This window comes from Manacus vitellinus, unplaced genomic scaffold (assembly GCF_001715985.3).
Source record: "Manacus vitellinus isolate BGI_N305 unplaced genomic scaffold, ASM171598v3 scaffold_0_pilon, whole genome shotgun sequence".
Taxonomy (NCBI): domain Eukaryota; kingdom Metazoa; phylum Chordata; class Aves; order Passeriformes; family Pipridae; genus Manacus; species Manacus vitellinus.
In genome coordinates this window covers 26518627-26540827 of record NW_021938789.1, presented here as the reverse complement: position 1 = coordinate 26540827, position 22201 = coordinate 26518627, and the positions used below count along the sequence as shown (strand labels likewise).

At 39.3% G+C, this 22201-nt stretch overlaps 2 protein-coding genes across 3 annotated transcripts in view; both read left to right on the top strand.

Annotated features, from left to right (window-relative positions):
• Positions 1-8436: 8436 nt before the first annotated feature.
• On the top strand, positions 8437-19632 carry TLR3 (toll like receptor 3). Of its 2 annotated transcripts, XR_001920302.2 has the most exons (6): positions 8437-8541; positions 11418-11866; positions 13218-13409; positions 15039-16864; positions 17478-17798; positions 19618-19632. XR_001920302.2 is itself a non-coding variant. In XM_018069963.3 (5 exons), the coding sequence occupies exons 1-5, from the start codon at positions 8472-8474 to the stop codon at positions 17704-17706; spliced, it is 2766 nt and encodes a 921-aa protein (XP_017925452.2). In that variant the 5' UTR covers positions 8437-8471; the 3' UTR covers positions 17707-19436. The 2 variants fall into 2 exon arrangements, 1 of the variants encoding a protein (XP_017925452.2); XM_018069963.3 differs by lacking the exon at positions 19618-19632 and having other exon boundaries at positions 17478-19436.
• Positions 17749-22201, top strand: part of FAM149A (family with sequence similarity 149 member A) — a 29152-nt gene continuing 24699 nt past the window's right edge. Inside the window, exon 1 of the mRNA XM_018069985.2 lies at positions 17749-19661. Within this exon, the coding sequence (XP_017925474.1) occupies positions 19650-19661 (12 nt within the window). The 5' untranslated portion in view covers positions 17749-19649. The remainder of the gene's footprint in view (positions 19662-22201) is intronic.

Sequence of the window (22201 nt, the reverse complement as noted above, 5' to 3'; positions counted from 1 at the left end):
AGCATTAAGCTGTAGGCAAAAAGAAACTGATCCCAGTGAATGCATTTTGTGCAATATAGAAAAAAATGGTAATAGTCTCTAATTTCTAGACATTGACTCAGGCCCGGTGCTTTACATTTTGGTTTTAAAATGTTTCTTGGACTTCAGCTTTTGTAGATACATTGCTGTTCAAAACAGTCATATTTTCAATACATAAAACTTGTCTTACAAATTCAATGGAATTGTAAATGCGTGTCAGCTGTTAAACCTAGTATTTTTTTAGCCAGTTACAATAAGACATACTTCTCTATTTTTTGTTCCTTTGTTCTGGCTAGGAAAAGGAATTGAAAGATATTGTTCCATGCTTTATTTATAAATAAAAGCTTTCACAATCTTAATCTTAGAAAAGCAACAGATGCTTAGACTCTGTAGATGAATTTAGTAATAATCTAATGCATAAGTGTTGGGATTCTGTCCTCAGATTTTAATCTAACGAGATTACAGTCAAAGCCTGTTAGTTTTTCTAGCAGTTATGACTGACCTTTCTTTTTTTTCTTCTCTGTGAACCATTTCCTAACTTTCTCTGTTCCTCTTGCAAAGAATGGGCTACAATGGTGCTGTTGACAATGGACCTAAAAGAGCTGTTGATTGGATTCAAATAGCTGTTGTGTTCACTTTGATTCAGAATGAAAAATTTTAATTTTAAACGCCTGTAGAAGTTTTATTTTAAGAACATTGAATCATGTTACTTCATTGTATACATTTATTCAGTTCATCATTATATTTGTTACATTTAAAACATACAGGTCCCATTTACATTACTAAAATAAACTACTTCTAGACATCAAAATTTAATTAGAAAGTTGAAATGATTTGGTATTTCTTCTTCAAAAACTTTGTCCAAATATTTGTTCCCTTAAAACATCTGGTTTTCTAAGGACCATTACAATTGCTTTGACTATCCTGCTCAACAAACCAAAAACTATAACTAAAATCATATTTTGTTGCTTTTAGTAGGTAATCTAAGACAAATTAAAAAAAGATCTTGTTGGGAGCAATGTGCAATAAAACAAAGCATTGCCAAAAATCACACACAATTAATAGAACATACAGAAGCAAGATCATCTGTCTGAAGTCCACTAGCACCAAGTAAACAGTGATATTTCTGTAAGGCTCACAAGGAATATTCACTACTTTTAAAAGCAGGTTCATGATTTGACTGCTAGCTTGTAAGTGAAATTAGATGCAGCAATTTATATATATGGCTGCTGTGATACACCCTAGAAACTTTTTAATACCTGGCAGTTGATAGTGTCTCCTTTCATACCATTGAAGTCAGGTAGGGTTGAAAATATATTTATTTTGGTGAGGAAAAAAATAACCTAAAGAGTAACTTATTGCTACTGTTTCCATATTTTTATGACAGACAATAGAAAATAGGTGTGGACAAGACATGTACTGGGGCCATTGTAAAGAAGTAATTTTGGACCTTAAGTTAGCTGTCAGCACAGCCAAATATTTCTTTGGGGTAGGGAAGTAAAAAAGGGTGGTTTATCTAGGTGTGTTTGTATATTTATTCTCTACCGTGCATCTTACCTTCTGTGAACTCCAAGTGAATCTGAGCATTTAGGGCTTTGAGGTCACAGTGACTACTCAGGAAAAAAAAAATCTATGCAAAAAGATACTGGGTATAACTGAATAGACATTTTAGTAAATGGAAAGATAAAATGCAGTAGTGGCTCTTTTAAATACAGCTTATCTTCAGAAGCTAGAGGCTACACTGCCATCAAAGGCATAGCCTTTGGTGGGAAAATATTCCTAAAAGTGGTAGGCTTGTCCTAGTGTTTGTTACCTGTGTTGCAAGCATGAATGTAAATCAAATGATGGAATTTCTTCTTTATTACTAAAGTTTGCTGCATTCACAGTGAAACCATTTAGCATGGGAGCCACTGTATATGATCTGCACTAGGATATAGATTTCCTGCTGGAAATATATCATAAAAATATAAATGAAAATTTGCCAAAAAAAGGGGGAACATCAAAAAAAGGAAGTGATTCTGAAACCAGACAATTAAAGTCTGTGGGGAGATGCTGTTAAATAGAAACTACTGCACATTAAAAATGTTTAATATGCATACTTAATTGAGAAAGCTGGAAAAGAACAAGATTTTAAGAAGACTGTCACCTTTTGGGAGGGGTTCTTAGAGGTAGAAAAATATTTCCACAATACAAGGGTATCCAGTTCCTAAATCCTAACTTCTTTACTACATCAGTATGAAAAAAAGCTAAAACATTTAACAGGAAAAAAAATATATACATAAATCCAGTGCTGCAAACATGAAATATCGAGATACCTCTTTTAAAAAATGTTGACATAAGGGAGTGAAATGTTTTGACCTTTTAACCCTGTCTAAAAGGTTAACTTAAAAGTGACTAACTTCTCATTTCTCTGGCTCCACAGTTCTCTCTTTGGGATTAGAATTCCCTGGATGGAAAGTAAAGGCACTGACACAGTACAGGTATGAGTAGTGATGCATCCTTGTTGGAGCAGTGGAACATGCAGAGAAAAGGGTTGCAAAGGCTGCCTTTGTAACTGTCACAAAAAAGAGAGGAGAGGTGGTTTTGAACAGGAATCCATCCTAGAGCTGAAATCTTAGTTCTCTAACTCACCTCCTGGCTAGGCTAAGTAAAGCAACCTAATTGTACTGAAATGAGCTCTCATAAATGCTCTTATTGGGCCAGAATTTTTCAGATGTGATCCGTTCTGCTCTGATAATGTGACTTATTCTGCAGGTGCAGTTGATCTTTACAGTCAGTGCAACACATCAGAAAAGTGTACACCATGGTGTCAAAGCTGATGAGCAAATGTTGTAGTTTATCTGTGCATGTTCACTGGCATTTTGCATATTATCTTCAGGTAACAAACACTTAGGCAGAGCCACTGCTCATGGCTGGCTACTAGGTAGCTTAAATCCCAAACAATGTCTGGAGTTCCCAGCTACGTGCTCAGGTCATGTTCGCAGCTCTTATTCACAAATTTTTTTAACTCCACAAAAGGAATATGAAAGAAACAAATGGAAACATGGAAACAAATTCTCCTGTCTTTGAGGTTTGGGAGAATGCTAATGAACACAGTCTGCCTGCCAGCCCTCAGGTAAGCTTTTCCACATTTGTGTCAACTCTGAGCCTGATCTCCTGTTGGGCTTTCTGGACAGTCTGGACCCAGAGATGTTTCTCAGATGTGCTGATTCAGAGTCAACGTGCCTGGAAAACCTGGAGAAAGAGATCTTCGGAAAAACAAATTCCATATCAACCTCCATGTCTCCTCCTTTGGGGTCCCCATCAACTAAGCTGGAGGCCATTAATGAATTGATAAGGTTTTATCATGTATATACAAAGCCCCTAATACTGGAGATTCCTGTTGAAGCAAGGAATCAAACCAATATGCCAGTGAAAATTGAGAAAGAATCTCTCTCTTCATCTGAAGACAAGGCTATCCCTGAGGTCCCAGCATCTGTGAAGGAAGAACCTGTAGACAGCTTCATGCCTGAACTGGGCATTTCTCATTTGCTTTCTTCTCATCCTAGCCTTGAAGCCTCAAACTACTTGTTGGATGCCTGTAATGACTCTGGGTATGAAGGATCCCCGTTGCCCTTCAGTGACATGTCCTCTCCACTTGGCACTGACCATGTGTGGGAGAATAGCTTTGCTAGTGAACTCTTTTCCCAGCTGATCAGTGTTTAACTTGGTAGTGTTAACTCCCCTTGGGTGACTGTCCTGGCAGATATCAGCATATGCCCCTTTGTGAAGTGTGTATGGGGAAAATCAAGTGTATTCAGAAAAGCGTTGCTCTCTTCTACCCATGCTAGTAGATGGAGTGATGGTATGAAAAAACATAGGGTGTCCTGCTCTGCCCCCCCCATCAGTGTTGGCTTATGAGTGAGGAAACTTTGTTTCTCAATAACTTGCTAATTCTATATGAACCTGAAAATGTTAATTTTGTTTTACATTTAAAATTTTAACACCAAAAACTGCAGTGGGATAGTCATGTACAGACAACTGGAGTAAAACTTTAATAGTCTCTACATCTTACAGCTTTACTATGTAAATGCTTGTTTTCCATTTGCTATGTAGAGTTGCTTTCTCCATCTAATATTTAACTGTATTGGTGCAATTAAAATGCAGTGCAGCTCACTGAACCTTTTTTGCTTTAGATCTCAGTGGGGAGGGGGGAGTATCTGGGCTTTCCAGAACTTAAGTTTAGGTCCCTCAGTGTCTCATCCCACCAAAAGGCACTGATAAGCAGCACTTGCACAGTGTCTGTAGCTGGATGCTGTAGCAGCTTCTTCTCGATGTGGTAGAGGGGTTTGTGTGAGGGCCAGATCTGCTAGAGCAAAACCTTCAGCCTCAAAAAGGAAAGTGGGTGTCAGGAGCTTGAAATCTGAATAAAGTCACGGTGGTGTCACCCTGGTGTGGCCAGTAATGCCAACCAAAATGCTCAGCTGGAGGGGAGGTGGGGGCAAGACAGACATGGGGTGAAAAAGGTGCACATTCTGTGTTAGCACAGGATATTCTGAAGCATCAAATGAACTTCACAGAGAGAATTTCAAATATCACAGCAGGGCTCTCTGTTGTTTATTCCAACACCACAATATTAAAAACACTTGAAGAGACAGAAGAAACTGAAATTTTATACTGAGAGAGCTGTTGCAGGTTTTTGCACAGCTGCTCTTAGTTTCAAGTACTATTTCATGTTTTGAATCCAATTTTGACAAAAATAACTTGGGGTGGGGAGGGAAGGAAATGGGGGATGGAATGGGAGGGCTTTGGTCACTAACATTCAAGGAGATAGGACTTGGATTACAAGCTTTTTGTAATAAAGCATTCCATCTGAATAGTGGATAGAAATAGAGACTACAGCTATGCAATGTAACAAATTTAGATTAAATATGCCAGTAGTCAGAGAATAGGTTGCTTTACTTTCAATCTGGCAAATAGGGATGACTGCAACAGGACCCTTAGTATCAAATAAATTGTTGTGAGTCCAAAAAGCAAACAGAAGTGAGGATTTGATCCATAGTTTTGCATTACTTTTGTTAGCATTATTGGAACTTCAAAGGACATTAAATTAATTTCTTAACTAGTGCAATAGATGAGTAAACAGAGTAATTGATGGAACTGTCTCTGTTCAGTGCCACAGTACGTGTAGGCAATGTGTGTGTTGCTGTGAATTTGACATTTGGGACTGAGTCACTGCAGGCACAGCCCATTTCTGTATGAAGCTCCTGCTTATTTTTGTGTCTTCAGCAGCTGATCCCAACTGTAGGGTAAAGTGGAAGTTTTAGTGACATGCACAGTCTTCTCTATCTCAGGTTATCAATGATGTTTCACTTGTGATGGTTTAGCATTAGAGTTGCTTTTTCTGTGCACCTTAAAAAAAGCTACGGTGACTAAACTGTAATAATGCAGCAAGAAATGGTGTCCCAGCAAAAGAGCTTCATTGAGCATTCAAGAACCTGCCTGGAAAACCTTAATATCCACTTATGTGTATTTGCAAAGAACGTGTCTCCAGCCTTTACGTTTAAAGGTGTAGAAATTCTGTCATTAAGAACTTTGAGGGGAACAAGAAGGCCAAAACTGAAGGAGTAAGAAGTAGCATAGGGCTCAAAGACACGGTACCACCTGATACCTGCACAATTGTAGGTACTTTGACAGCAATGCTTATGCAGTTGCTTTTGGGATTTTTTCATGCTAGCTCGGATTAAGATACAGCAACATTAACTGCCAGGATGAGGAAGAGCGGAAATGAAAAGTTAATGTGAACTCTTTTGGCAAACTGCTTAAGAGAGAAACTTGTGCTCATTGCATCATGTTTCATGAGGAAAATGTGACCTTTGTTTGCAATGAATAAGGAAGTTTATGGTTCTTACATTCAGCTTTTGATACACCATTACAAAAGCAGGGCCTGGTATCATATGCACACTTCATAGTGACTAAATCCAAGAACTCAGCAAGAGTGATTTGGCTTAAACTGAAGACCAAAGTGGGGTCACCTTTCACGAAATTATAGAGGCAGAGAAAAACAGTTTTCTTTAACAAAGACACCTGAAACATCTGGAAAAGCTGTCTAGGCAGGAAATGGCTGAAGGCAATTTGCTAAGCTGAAGACAAAAGCTGGTGGAAGCACTGAGACCTGCTACCTCCATGTCTGACAGAAATTGAAGTCCAACACCTGTATGTGAATGGCACACTGAAAGAAATATGAATACATGCAAGACATGGCCATCTTAAGCAAAAAATCCTGTACCAATTATCAACCTTGCCTATGTTTAAGCCGTCAGCAAGAAAAACCACCAGCAAATCCAGCTTTGTAAAGGACTGCTTCAGACAACATTGAGAATGAAACAAATGATACCTCTGCTGCGTATGACTCTCCTTTGTTCTTAAGCCAGCCAAACTGCAGTTCTCAGCTCCTAGGCAAGGTTCTCCTCCAGTAATTATTCTGTCAGTGGTTTAAGAAAGATCAGGGCTCACAACTTTGAGATTTTAAATTGCCTTGATTCATTTGAGTAATTGTTGGTGGTTTGAACCAGCATCTTGAGTAAAGTGTAGTTTGATAGCTGCACACGTAAGCTTTTTTGGGTACCCTATAAACTTAATTCAACTTACAAGCCTCCCTCAGAGCAGTCAAGTGTTTTGAAGCCAAGGCTGCGCCCACAGCAGGGGCAGGTAGCAGTGAGGGCACAGATTCCCTTTTCTCCTCTGTCACTGCAGCAGCTGCCTGTTGTCACTGACACAGAGCACTGTGATCCTCAGAACCATCCGTGGGCATTAGGCAAAAGGCACAGGATGTGTGGCATGGAGCAGAAAGCTGCTGCCTTCTGCTGGAGGAGTAACTCCCCTGCAGCATGTCCTACTTCTGCAGGCAGGGAAAGCATGTCTGTCCTGTGGCTAAAAACACCTCCAGGTGGGGAGTAATCAGGCATTGGAATGGGCTACCCAGGGAGGTGGTGGATTCACCATCCCTGGAGCGTTTTAAGATGAGACTGGATGTGGTATTTAGTGCCATGATCTAATAACCATGGCAGTGTTGGATCAAGGGTTGGACTTGATGATCTCAGAGGTCTTTTCCAACCCAGTTGATTCTATGATTCTATGAATCTATCAAGGTTTAACTGTGAAATGGGAATGAAAGAAGCTTTAGAGCCTTTCAGCTCCAAAGGAACTTGGTTCTGGTCTCAGTTTGTGGCTCAACTCTAAGAAAAAAATACTAATTTATATTCAGCAGTTGCTGAAAGAATTCAGAGAACAGAAGCTGGAAGTAAGGGCCCTAATCTCTTTGTTACCCAGCCTACCTCCTGGGCTGCGCAGCAAATCTCTCAATAGTCCCAGATTTAATGTGATATAGGGTAGAAACCAGCACAAGTTCCCTCCCTCCCCAGAGCTCCTGATGGGCAGGCAGTTAACACATTGCTGCAGGCTTTCAAACACTTTCAGTGAATAAATAGATCCCAATTTATTCTTTCCTATGTCAGTCTGCAGCTACCCAGTCTTCACTCAAGAGGGGACAGCACAACTACTTAAATATGTAAGGCAAACTGAGGTGTTGGTGTGTCCTGAGTACAGCTGGATGAGCCCTGCAGAGGATTCATCAGTGCCAGTGTAGCCAAAGCAGTAGCACTTCTTGTCACATCCAGAGGCTTATACAGAGGAAATCCTCTCCAGGAAAACTGATGGACAGGCCTTTGGGAAAGCAGGAACACAGGAATTCATAAACAGTATGAAAAAGACAGTATGAAAAGCTGTAACTGAAACTTTTATTTGGACTTTTAAAAACATTTTTTTAAGATAAAAAATATTTTATTATCCCTCTTAAAAATGAAATATATTACTCTCTCACATAAACAAATTCTCTTTTAAAAGGAATATTTTACATGGCTCTGTAGGTACCATTGGTTATTTGTTTCTACATTAAAAAAGTAATATTCCTCTGTCAGTAATCTGTTGTTCAGGGTAACTGCTTTCGGGGTATGTCCACGAGGATTTTCAGAGACACTGGAAACAGCTAGGAATAAATTGTAATCGAGTTTTAAGCAGGATTGCGTGATGCTGCTGGTGCTCATCTGTGACACGTCTGTGCGCTTAAATCGGTTTCTGTAAGCCATCACAAGTGGCAGCGCAACTCTGAGCCACCTCTACCTTTGGCACCTCCGAAACCTTTCAGCCCCGGGCAGCTGGGTGCGGCGGGGGGGCACGGGCTGCGGGGCTCCAGGGCTGCGGGGCTCCGGGGCTGCCGGGGCCTCGGGGCTTGCGGGGCTTCCGGGGCTGCGGGCTCCGGGGTTGCGGGGCTCCGGGGGCCGCCCGTCCCGCGGCTTCGAGGCCGCCGCCCCTCCCCGTCCCGGAGCCGGCCCGGCCGCTCGTCCCACTTCCCACGCCGCGCCTGGCCCCAATTTCGGTTTCACTTCTTCCGGCTCTGGGCAGAGTGTTTCCTCATGGTTTTCGTGGGCCCAGGAACTCGTGCAGTGGCAGGATGCTTCCAGACTAAAGGGGATAAAGCCTCAGGTGAGTGGGTAAAATTCTTTACTTCACAGTAATAAATGTGGATATCGAGGTGCAAAGGCAAAGTGCTGCTCAGGAGTTTGGATGATTTCTTTGATCTTGGATTTCTCTTGACTTTCAAGCCAAGTCGGTGCCACTGAGTGTGTTTTGGTGCTTGTGCCCGGATATGGGTCCCCAGCTAGCAGAACATATTTTTGTATTTTTAAAGAAAAAGCAATATAGGTGCAGTGGGAAAGTCCCTCTCTGGGAGATGCTGAATGCTTTCTTGCTAAATTCTCTAGTTTTTAAAGTTCTTACTCATAATGTTAAAACTGTAGTTCTTTCTTTTGCCCATCTATAAAAGTGTCCTTTAAGTCTGATAATTGGTGTGTGCTTTTTTCACTAGACCCCCCGTCAAAGCTAAAACATGTAAAACTGACTCCAGATTTACTGCAAGAAAAAAACAGAAAAACGCAGCCCATCGGGCCTTGCTGGAAGTCAGCCAAAGAATTCCCTTTGTGACTGTGCAGTACATTTCTTGTGTCCATCAAACTTGGAGAGGAGCTGGCAACAATTGCTGCAAAGCCTGGCGGCTATCTGATCACCCTAAAACAAACCCTGGGACGGATGCAGACCAGGATGCGAGCTTCTGTCACAGACAAGCTTCCCTTTTGTTTTCCTTAGCGTTTCCAGCAGCCAGGGTGCAGAGGGATGAGGTAGGACAAGTGGGTCTTTATTTTCCTCAGCTATAGGGACACGGGTGCCGTGTCTGGCAGCAGCTGTAGCAGGTCAAGCTGCCTGCAGGACCAACAGATTCAGTTACTTGCTGTCCCCATCCCTTCCCTGTTTGCCAGTGGTGAGCGAGTGGAGAGCCAGGCTGTGTGAGCTGCAGGACATGGGTCAGGCCGACATGCAGTAACCAGTAGGGAATTGTTTTTCATTAAGGTTTATTTTAAGTCATCTTTTGTAGTCCTTTGTGTAAGCCTTTGCAGTGCTTTAGGTCTGTCTATCCCTCGCTTGTATCCTCACTCCTATGGGATTTTACTAATGTCTATCCTCAGATGGTCAGTGCCACAGTGGCACTCACAAGGTTCCCCTCTGGCCACTATAATATGACTTTTTGTCATTGGAGCCCTCTGAAAAGGGCAGGTCAGCTATGGACTTTTTGTCTAAAGTGTGCCCTCTGAAAAGGCAGGTCAGCTATGGAGCCAAACTCTGCTGGGGTCTGACCTTCTAAACTCCTGCCTGGCTGCAGGTTGCAGTGTCAGTTCTTTAGAGTGTCTTGTTATTCTAGTGGAAACTTGTCTCTTTAGAAAACATCAGTTCTGAAGGATTCTTCTTTTTCTGTACAAATGTGCTGGTTTAATTTCTTATTTCTTGCTTTATTGTTTGCTATTGTGCAATACTCTAAGGTGCTCAAAGCTTGATCATGTTAATTAAACACAGGTTCTAAGAAAAAGAAAATGGGAACTGTAGAACTAAGAAAGCTCATATTCCTGGGATTTAGTCTTTTGAGAAGCTCTTCCCGATAAGTCTGGGAAGGTTAAATTACCAACTATAGACTGTTTTGTACTGGGGCACTAATACCATTCTCTAGCTGGGAGCCCATCATGCTGAGAATTTAACTCACTGGTAAAGTGAGGTTGGCAGGTAGGTTCCAAATTTATTGGCAGAAGGCAATACAGATATTGTGTATTGAGATTGTGGAGACACTTATAGCTTCAGGGCTGAAAGTATAAGCTTTCTGTTTTTTAAAAAAGAAAAAATTGAAGAAAGGAACCTAAGCTTACTGTTCTCTGCTAAAGCATGGAAAAAACATTCTGGCAAGCACTCGCAAAGTATTTGTTCTCCCTCTACTAAAGATTAATTCTGTAGGGAATAATATGGAAGGTACAGAGAACTCTTGATTAGCAGAAAGGCTATTTATTAGTCAAGCTCTATGACTCAGCAGGCTGGTCAAACCCTTCTGAGTTCTTACAGCTCTATTCTGGTCAGAATTTATGTGGAATTAATTTTCTTCCTTATCCAGTAAAGCTGCATTACAAGATCACCAGGTGAATTTAAATCTAATGGATACTATATGAAAATGAACAAAATGTGAAAAAGCCTGAGATTCATTAGAAATGTAATGACTAAACAGGAGGAGCCATAGAATGGAAAGAGGTTGATACTGTTACAGAAATGTTCAAAGGGTTTGGGATGGAGTATATAAATTCTTAAATGTATAAGTTTTCCTGGAAGTGTTTGGATAAATGTATTGAATCTATGAGCAGTGCCTACACTTTGGCTCTTCTCCATTTCTCTGATTAGGTTGGTACAGATTTATTTTGTCTACTCTTACTTTCTCATACACTTTTCTATAGCTCAGTATTCCTTCTTTTGCTATGAGATGGAAAGATGGTTAGAATTTTGTGACTAGCTTGTAAAATAAAAACTGGCAAGAACTGTAAAATGAAGTGGTATATTATGTATTCTTACTGCATATAACTATAAATATTTTATGTGTAGTTAAGCTCAGAGCTCAATGATTAACATTAAGGGGCCTGTGTACAATTTATTATATTTATTGTATTTTATGCATATTAAAGCAATGCAAAATTAATCAGAAAAGGGAAAATGGTTGGAAATTTGCACTGATAGTAGATAAAGTTGGTAGCTTTTCGAACATACCTATTTTTAGGTTAGACAATATTATCACTTTTAAATAAAACTCTTTATTTAGAGAGATGATTAGACATAACTCTTCTGCAGAAATGAATGCTACTTTATGGGTTAAAAACACTGAGTGTTTTCTCAGTATAAGACATACTTTTTGAGCCTGGCTGGCGTAGCCTTCAGTTTAGGATGCAAGTTGAGTCAAAATGATTGTAATTTGCACTGTGTTCATTTTGCCTTTGCAGATAAAATAATGGGAAGTGCTATTCTTTGGTGGAGCGGCTTATCTGTCAGACTCTTGTTTGTCTGCTGGCTGTGTGCATCAGTTGGAAAGCAATGTCAGATCCGAAATGAAATGGCTGACTGCAGTCACCTAAAGCTGACTCAAATTCCCTTGGATCTTCCAGACAATATAACAAGTTTGGACATTTCTCATAATCAGCTAAGACAGCTAGGTCCTGCAAATCTGACCAAGTACAGCCAACTGGTTTACCTGAATGCAGGCTACAACAGCATCTCTAAACTGCAACCAGAATTGTGCCAAAATGTGCCCCTGTTGCAGATTCTGAAGTTAGAACATAATGAATTGTTTAAGCTCCCTGACAGAGTCTTTGCTTCCTGCACCAACCTGACTGAACTCAACTTAGGATACAACAGACTAAATATAAAAAATTATCCTTTCAAAACCCTGGAGGTAAGCTTTAGAAATGCACATTTTGATGTAAATAAAGTATAAATAGGGAAATTACTGTATTTTTGCAGTGTGTGTGCATAACAGCTGCCTTTGCATCTGGAAATACCCAACATATAATCCACAGTTTTTCTAAAGAAGAGGCCTAGTGGCTTTTTCTTTTAAAGCACACAGGAGTTTCAGCCATCCTTATGAATCAATGCTCTCCATTCCTTTTTCCCTGTTGCATCCCTTTGAGGCACCTCTCCATACAGGATATGTGCTGAGAGAACAGCAGCAGCAGCTGATGTACCGGGCAAAGTGGATGGTGTGGAATCTGGGTTGCCTGGGGTCTAAAAGTGGTAGATGGCCTAAGTTCTCAAGGTTGAGGTGTAATTATTCAGACCTTGAAGGCCAGTGCTTAGGTTGAATGTAGTGTCTCTTAGGACTTTAGGAACTGACAAAGAGTAAAAGGGGTTTTATTCTACCTTTGTTTTTCCTGATAGTTTACATGCGGTTAAACACTATTCTCTGTAGCAGAGGTTGGGGGATCAGCACAGGAGGCAGGAAAGGACTATTCCACTGTCTTTGCACCAGGCAGAGAATCATGCAAAAGGAAGAGCCTAAGAATACAGGAAAGTAGAGACACTGTGTGGATACTAATTGTTGTTCAGTGTTCTAATGAGTGTGCATGTTGTTTGGAACAAGTCTGAACTTTTCCAGTTCAGTATTCCAGTTCAGACAACTAAATATGAGTGCAGCCAGCTTCCATGCTGGGAACAGAACTGAAGTTCTAGCCTTCCTCACTTTGCTGCTGCCACGTTACTGATGAAGACCAGGCTTGGGACACCTCCATGCACATTCTGTAGACTTGCCTTTAGGGCAGCATATTGTCTTCTGCAGGTGCAGGAGGAATCTGAGCACCTGGGCATGAGCTGAAGTATTGCAAAGTGTACAGTACTGATCTTTTTAGGCTGCTACTGCACTCCTCTTCCCCATCCTCACATCCCATTTATGGGGCTGGAGCACAATAAAGAGAGTGGAATGTAATGTTTAATACTGCGGTAGTTGTAACTGCAGCCACCTCTAGGCTTTTGTCACTTTATCTGGAGCAGGAGGGCTTTCAGTGAATTAAGGAATTTTAGCTAAAGTAGTTCTTCGGTTTGCAGTAGATACTTTAGCAGATTAAGACCATGAACACTATGAAAGTAACAGGTCTGAAAGATACAGAAGGCTTCTTCCTGCAGGAGCTTGAAAGCTGCCATTTCCCTAACACAAATTTATTTTAATTGTAGCATTGCAACTAATTCTAATCAGACTCTAATGAAATATTTCTTTTTTTTTTGTGTGTGTGTGTTATACATCTTCTCTCCAGAACTTGAATATTTTGGACCTATCTCATAATTCTTTGAAGTCAGCCAATTTAGGATTGGAGCAACAGTTGAAGAACCTTCATGAGCTCATGTTGGGTAGTAACCAAATCACTGAATTAAAAAAAGATGACTTTGGTTTTCTTAGCAACACCTCATTGAATAGCCTTGATTTGTCATCAAATCCACTGAAAGAGGTAGGAAGAATTTGAACAGAAATTCAATGAGTGTGAGTATAAAATGGAACTATCCTGATTTATCCTTTATAGTTATATGGCATTTACGTTACAATTCTGATCCACTGAGGTCAAAGATAAAACCATTCTGTTGTATAGAGCATTACTCCTGACATCTAGTAGTGGTACACATAATTATTTTCCTTGCACTGAAATCGGCCCAGGCTGGTTCCATGTTAGTCAGAGGTCTCAGGCAAAAGCTGGATTGAGATGCTCTGAGAACCCTTACCTGGCATTTTTTATGCAGATTTTTTTTGACATACTTTCTGAGCAGGAAAAAAGTTGATATTATGCAAGGCTAATTACACAATCCAGGTTACTTCCTAGTTAATAAAAGAGAACGTTCCCTTGTGCCTATGGGGTACCCCAGAGAAATGATCATTGCAGAAAAGTATACTCACTCCTTTAAAAAAAACACGTGGGTGTGCATCTCTTTCACCTACCTGACTGTGCTCTCTGACCTGCTTCTCAATGTTATAATGTGATTCTTTCAGGAGTGATGGTGTGGCAATTCTAAATTAGTTGACCCTCAGCATATGCATACTGAATACGCATTGAATTTCCTTGGTTTGTTTGGTTTGGTTTTTTGTTTGTTTTGTTTCCCAATTGATTGATCTCCAAAGAACTTTTACATTGAAATTACAAGAATATTTTAAAGTGTCATAAACTTGTACCACTGCTAAGAGGTAATCCCACCACTATCTTTTGCTTGGGCACTTCATCCCTCCCTCTTTCTGATAGCTTTAATGAGGCTATGCATTGGATCACTGGGGAAACTCTACAGATTTTTTTGGCTTGGTTAGCTTGTAGTTACACTAGTTCTCTATCTGGTTCACTATGTGACTGCATGTATGGCCATACTGGCAGAGGGACACAGTGTGTGGATAAGTAGATAGGACTGCTCCTTTCTTGGGCAGTGCTACTGAATGCTAGTTTCAGCTACTCAGATTTTACAGTACTGCTATCTGAAAGCAGCCTTGTGCATTTGAATCATTTTGACAAATAGAGTATTTAATCACTCAGCTGATACCTTAATCAAGATGAGGGGCCAGTGCTATGATAGAAGCTTGTGATTCATATTGTGGAAGCAGGTGTGAGTATTACATTTCATAGTAGCTTCTGCTTGCACAGAGAAACTAGGTTTTTTCTTTGCTGTCTGAGGACCTAATAACTTTTTCATAGTATATCTGGTTTTGCACTAGGATATTGATATCTCTAACAGATACCAATAAAAGAAAGCTGAAGAAAGATAACACAATTTTTAGGATACTTCTAGAGAAAGAGTTTCAGTAGTTGGATAGAAAATTGTAATTAACTTGCATCTCACTAAGCAACTTCCTATCTTCTTCTAAAAAAATACTACTTAGATGTATGATAATCATGTTATAAATTATAGAAGTATCATCACAAGAATTGTAAGCTCCAAGAAGTGTTTGTCTGAACTTGGCTGTGAAACAATCTGAGTGTAGTAGTTCTATTCTGCTTGAAAATCTCATTTGAAAACCTTTCCAAGTTTTGGCTTTATTGGTCAGCTTTCTTACATAATCCCCTTGTTTAGGTCAAGACTCTTTTTTTTCTGTTTCCTTTCAGTTTCATAAGGGATGTTTACACACAATTGGAAATCTGTTTGGCCTCATACTGAACAATGTTGAACTTGGTGAAAATCGCACAAAGAAACTTTGTACAGAATTATCAAACACAGCGATTCAGAACCTCTCACTCAGCTACGTGAAACTTTCATACATTCGCAAGTCAACTTTCCAGGGACTGCAAGGAACAAATCTTACAATTTTAAACCTTTCCCAAAATTCTCTGTCTGTGATAGAAGATGACTCATTTCAGTGGCTTTCAAGTTTACAATATTTAAACCTGAAGCATAATAATATTCATGTATCTTCACGTTCATTTTATGGATTATCCAGCCTTAAACATCTGAATCTCATGAATTCACTTACTGAGAAAATAGAAGATTTTTCCTTTCGTTGGTTATACCACCTGGAGTACCTTATAATGGATAATAACAATTTTCCAGGAATTACTGCTAATATGTTTACAGGTCTGAACAACCTGAAATACCTGAGTCTCTGTAACTGCAACATAAACTTACAAAGAATAACTAATAAAACATTTTCATCACTTGGTAACTCCAGTTTGCAGGTTTTCAACCTCACAAAAACCAGAATCTCTACAATAGAAAGTGGGGCATTTTCTTCCTTGGGACATCTGAAAATTCTTGATCTTGGTCTCAATGAAATTAGTCAACAGCTCACAGGTCATGAGTTTAAAGGTCTCTATAATATACAAGATATTTATCTTTCCTATAATAAAAACTTGACTTTGCGAAGTGAATCATTCATTTTTGTCCCAAGCCTTAGGAAACTGATGCTAAGGAAGGTAGGTTGCAGTAATCTGGCACTTTCTCCTTCGCCTTTTCATCCTCTACAAAACCTGACTGTCCTGGACATCAGCAATAACAACATAGCAAACATAAAAGAAGATTTGTTTGATGGACTTGACAAACTTGACATACTGGATTTGCAGCACAATAATTTAGCTCGACTTTGGAAACATGCAAATCCAGATGGCCCTGTTCTTTTTTTAAAAAATCTTCCCAATTTGCAAATTCTTAATTTAAAATCAAATGGGCTTGATGAAATTCCGGTTCAAGTTTTCAAGGGTCTGTTTCAATTAAAACACTTGGATTTAGGATCGAATAATTTGAATTTGCTTCCAGCAACTCTGTTTGATGATCAAGTCTCTCTGAATTCATTGAACCTTCAGAAAAATCTGATAACCTCAGTTGAAGAAGAAGTATTTGGCCCACCTTTCAAGAGCTTGAGAAAACTAGAGATGGATTCCAATCCCTTTGATTGTACCTGTGAAAGCATCGCTTGGTTTGCTGATTGGCTTAATATGACCCAAGTAGATATACCTGGACTACGGTCTCAATACATTTGCAACACCCCACCTAAATATCATGGTAGTCTGGTTTTGTATTTTGATAGCTCGGCCTGCAAAGACAGTGCTCCATTTAAACTTCTTTTTGTGATCTCTACCACTGTTGTAATGGTACTCATTTTTATTGTCCTAACCATCCATTTTGAAGGGTGGAGAATAGCTTTCTACTGGAATATTTTAGTAAATCGAATACTTGGTTTTAAAGAATTTGACAGACAACAGGAAGAGTTTTATTATGATGCCTACGTCATTCATGCAAGAGAGGACAAGAACTGGGTGTCTAAAAATTTCATTTCTCTGGAAAAAAATAACCACTTTGAAATTAGGTTTTGTTTAGAAGAACGGGACTTTGAAGCAGGCTTATCTGAATTTGAAGCCACAATTAACAGTATAAAAATGAGCAGGAAGATTATTTTTGTTGTGACTGAACACCTCTTACAGGATCCCTGGTGTAAAAAGTGAGTAGGATATAAAATTTTATCTGTAAGGGGGAAAAGTTCTTAAGAGATCTTTTTAACTAGATAATTTTTTATGTGTGATTTAATAAAAAATAACATTTAATTAAAAAAACCCACCATGCAAAATTCACTTTAATAAATTTACTTAATATATTATAACTTCAGAATAATTCCTGAGTTAGTAAAGTTAATTGCTCTGCATGTACATACACTATTGGACATTTGAACATCTCAGTCAGTGTTTTAGGCATTTTTTTTGTTTTGTTTTGGTTTTTTCTCAAAAAGTTAAGCCACCTGTGGAGATTGCTTTCCTTAAAATTACAGTTTTGAAAAATGCTGATTTTTATTTGCCTTTAAATGAGTCTTTTCACCTTTCTTATGTAGTGATCTTTTAAAGAAAGGAATTTTGCTAAATAAGGGTATATCAAGATAGTAGACTTAGGTTATATTTTTAGAGGATAATTTTTTTTTTAGTTCGAAGGCAACTAATTTAAGAAAAGTAATGACCATTCTATATCACAAAATAGACATTAAGACCCCTGTTAAGAACTGTTTGTCTTTTTTTTTCCCCACGTGAAAAAAACCATTTATTTTTGTCTTGTTTTTGCTTCAGGTTCAAGGTGTATCATGCGCTTCAGCAAGCTATTGAGCAAAGTCGGGACTCCATCATACTGATCTTTCTTCATGACATCCAAGATTTCAAGTTGTATCATGCACTTCACCTGAGAAGAGGAATGTTCAGATCTTGCTGCATCTTGAACTGGCCAGCCCAGAGAGAACGAGTCAGTGCATTTCATCAGCAATTAGTGATGGCACTTAAATCTAATAGTAAAGTGCACTGATTTTTGAAAGTAGAGATTTGAATTATGGGGTAATTTTGTTGTATATTTTCTATCACTGGAAAACTAGCAAGCCTTCATGAACATCTGAAAAGGTTTGTCGTGCTGGAAAGATACATAAGATTCGCTATAATTTAAATTTACTTATCTATGTACATGTTTTTGCTGATATTTTAATTCAGCTGCACTGATGTTAAAATGGATCATGGTCATTTCAGTCAGTGTATTAAAAATGAGGTAGAAATTCTGAAATGCAGTGAGAATGACTAATGTTCTAGGTAAAATGCCCATCTGATGTAGGATAGAAAAGACATAGACTCTAAGGGGATATGCAAAAGAGAATACATTAATGATAAAACCAGCAAATTCTGTGTAGAAGGTAGAGTGGACACTGCTTCTTGCTTTTGTAACACAAGGGGAGATTCAGTGAAACTAAAACTGGAAAGCTTTCCTTGTGGAACACAGTAAGTAACATGGAAAATTACTTCTGTAGTTCAAACCAAGAAACAGCAGTTTCAAAGTGAGTTTTAACAGTTTTAAGAGAAAGTCACTGGACCCTGTGAACAGGCTGTTCAGAACATGCAGTGAAGGATTTGCCAATGCCTTCTGGGTGGCGCTAGTACTGGTGACTATGAAAATTGATTTTCAGGCTGATGAGGCAACTGATTTAATCAATTTAGTATCATGCAAAAAATTTTTTTGCTCTTCCCTGCTGAAATTCAGAGAGCTGGCAGAAGGACATTTGTACTTAGAGATGTCACCTTGATTCTGTGAAGGCACATAAACTTGTAGGCGGGCCTGTAAATAGAAATTGAAATTGATGTGAAAGGTAGCCAAGGCACAGCTGCTGCACCTGTAAAAAATGAGTGAAGGCGTACATATTTGTATAGTAAAACCAGAAGACAACTTTGTGGAGAAAGTGGTGCTACTGTAATTTCATTACCAAAAATTTTGTTACTGGTGAAACAACAAAAAAGCCATACCCTCCTCCTCAAAGAAATAGTTTTTAATTTTTTTCTGAACAGTTACAGGTAGAGTGGGAGAAAATGTCAAACATAGATGAATTTCAAATTTTTTGTTTCCTTTTTCTTTATGACTGTACGTAGTTTTGCCTTTGATAGCTAAAAAAATTAATTTCTTGTATATTAATCTAGTTTAGTTTTTTCTTTAACATACTTTACAGAAACATGGGCTAGTTGGCAGTCACCAGGGCATTAAGGTTTAAACATATGAACTACCAGCTTGATCTGGAGAGAGCTGAGACTGAGAAAAATGTGCTCTGAAAGGATGTTTATAATGTTTAAGACTGGTCAAAATGTTATAGTGTGTCTGAGCACAAGTTATTGTAAATTAGACACTAGACAGTAATTTGTATATTTTTGTTAATATTTAATTGTTGCTATAAGGACTTTATAAAACTATGTCAACTTTTGGTAAGTGTGTGATCCTTCAATAGCTCAGGAATATTTTAAAATATTTTAAAAATTTCCCCCCTAGCATATCCCTCATCCATTTCAATACCACCATTACTACAAGAATGTTGTTTTACTGCTTTAGAAGACAGCTTGCATATAGTTCTGTACTTAATGTTTGGAACAGCTTCTCTCCTGATTTGTTATATGCATAGAAGAAAAACATGGGGTTTTAATAGGTTTCTTATGTCCCATGATGATAAAAACCTAACCGAGACAAATAATTAATAAAACAGGTTTTGCGTGCACTGGAACAGTAAAGGAGGTGTAGATGTCTTCACTTGCTTACAAGTCCCGAGTGAAGACAAAAAGGCTCTGTTTACAGCTGAAGTGATAGATGATGATTCCATAATTACAGTAATAGGATTATCCCCTTTGTGATGCTTTCATCTCATCTTTCTGACCTTTTCAGGCAAGTGACAAATTCTTTCTTTATGCTTAGGCCATGAAAATTGAGGAGGCAAGCTGGTAAGGATGGCGTGCCAGGTATGCACCACGTCAATTGTTTTTTCTCTTATTTAAAGACCAACATGTGAAAGGGTTCCTATGTTTCCTAAATTTGTAATGACACATAGCAGCAGAATTTCTCTTTCCACATCAATATAAATTGTTTTGAAAATGTTAGCAGTTCACATGGATATTAAAAATGACATAAAAATGCAGAGAACGCATGGAGAAATGCTGAGGTGAAATGTGATAAAAGAGGTCAGACTAAACGATCAAATATATGATCAAATGTTTTTTTCTGACCCTTAAAGCATGACAAATGACAGCATGTGTAAATTCTATAAAGATTTTTCTCTTCACTACAAATGTCCTCGAAGTTGATTTCAGAACATGAAAAAAAATTATGAATGCTTAGTTTTGTAATATAGATAAGAATACAAATTAAAAGTACTTGCTACGGAGTGTAAAATAATTTTAAATGATAAAAATATGATTATGATTTCTAAATAGTTATTTTAATATATAGATTCAGTTTAAAATAATTTCCCGCAGAAAAAGACATTAAGGCTCACAATGAGAATTAGGCTAATGTTTAAAAAAAAAACAAACACAAGGGCAATAAGGACAGGGCCAGTGGTTATCAGCTGTACCAGACGAAATTTTCACATAAATTTTCCCTGTTTGTCTATAAGTTACCTACTCCTGCTCTGCTCCTGTACATTTGTTTGACAATATTATTGAGACTACATAAATGGGCTTTCCATGGCTACGATCTGTAGGTGCTTTCAGGATTCACAGTCCATATCTGAACTGTCTAGTTTCTTTGCAGTGGGCAGCATCAGACTATATTATGCTGATTTGCTGAGAAGTTGAAAACAAAATACACGAAAAGTAGTTCCAAACTTGTAATGACAAAGATAGTACCTAGGACTAAAGAGGAATCATTTATATTGAACGCAGAATATGTAAAGGACTTGAGCGAGGCAGAATGCTCAGGTCTGGAGATTTGAGGTGGAACCTGACTGTTTCTGCAGATTTGAATGACAGGGAGTCATGGTTTAGGAATGGTCCCCAGTTTAGTGTCCCCACTGAAACACTCCAAACCGCTTGCTCCCCACCCCCCTGTGGTGGGGTGGAGAGGAGAATTGGAGGCACAAAAGGTAAAGATCATGGGTTGAGATAAAGACAATTTACTGTAAACAGCAATGAAATAAAAAACTAACAGTAACAGGAACAATATTAATAACAAAGTGTACAAGATTGATTCACATGGGAGTGCTTAGCATGCAGAACACAATGTTACCCGAACCGGTTGCTTCACACTACCCAACTGGAAGGGACTCCTTTTCCCCCTGTCCCAACTCCCCTTTGCTCCCTACACATCACATAAGGTGGTATAGAATTATCTCAGGGTCCTAGCCATGCTCCTCCTGGCTACTGGAAAAATTAGCCCCATGCTGGCCAGAGCCAGGACACAGGGAGTAATGAACAAGTTACAGTGCTGTTCATAATAGGATCTATTCCAGGTCTTCATGCAGGGGCTGCAGCTGAGATAAATATACTACACACCAATGACCTCAGTTATGGCTACTTTCACTGCAGCTCAGTCAGGGCTTTTTGGCACAGTAGGAATAAACGCAGATTGTGCTGCTGTTAGGTTTATGTGCACCTATTCCATGAGGTTTCATCAGAACATATTTATTCCAGTTTGTAAGAAAAAGGCCAAGAACACCCGAATTTCAAATCTCAGTCCTCTGCTTAGTGTTCCATGTGCTCTCTCTGTCAGCTTATTGCACTCCTTGATGTGCTAGGAAGACAAGACAGGGATAAAATCCCCCACTTTATACCTTGGTTTTTGTGTACCAGTAGCTGCCAACCTTAAATTGATAGTGTAACTAATTGCTTGATGTGTGATCCTGAGGCTCCTACCTTTAAAGCAGCTGTGCCAACTTTCAGCCTCTGCTGTTCTTTTGGACACTGCCAAGGGCCGTTCTACATGTTCATATTCTGAGCTGGCAAAATGTTTGCCCTGTCTATAATACCAACTATTACAGTGTTCCCAAACTGCTGTTGGAGTGGTCACACTTCTCTCCATCCAGGCAAGAATCCAATGTTGGAAAGCTAAGGCAAAGTTGGAAAGATTTGCCCTGTCCCCACTTGTGTGCCTCCAGCTGCCTGGCTTGTGCCAGTGCTGTGGGGGTTTTTAGCACAAGAGAAAAAGGTCGTTCATCTGATTACCCTCTACTGCTCTCCAAACTGCATGGGATGATTGGGAGCATCTTTAAAGGCACGTGTTGGTCCCCAACTGCTCCCTTCAGTGTCTGCCTGGTGCGGTGATACAGGTGTGCTGGGTTGGGTCACTCTGGCTCCCCCCTTCTGTTAAACCCTCTCTGCTCACAGATGTGTGAAGTGGGGCCCTGTTGCCCTGGCAGATGGTCTTCGTTTCTGCTCCTTAACACTAGGTGGGATGCTAATCGGAGGGGAAACCCCCCTCTTTATTTTGTCGGCTCGCAGGCTGCAGCAGGTTGCTGCGCTGCGCTCGCAGGTGCGCGGGGCGGTGGGGGCGGCTCTGGGGCCTT

What these genes read in the sequence shown, in the direction of transcription:
- TLR3 (XM_018069963.3), top strand. Translation starts at nt 8,472, where the DNA reads ATGGTTTTCGTGGGCCCAGGAACTCGTGCAGTGGCAGGATGCTTCCAG. An exon ending in TAAAGGGGATAAAGCCTCAG is followed by an intron (nt 8,542 to 11,417) that starts GTGAGTGGGTAA and finishes TTGCCTTTGCAG; the next exon opens with ATAAAATAATGGGAAGTGCT. An exon ending in CATCAAATCCACTGAAAGAG is followed by an intron (nt 13,410 to 15,038) that starts GTAGGAAGAATT and finishes GTTTCCTTTCAG; the next exon opens with TTTCATAAGGGATGTTTACA.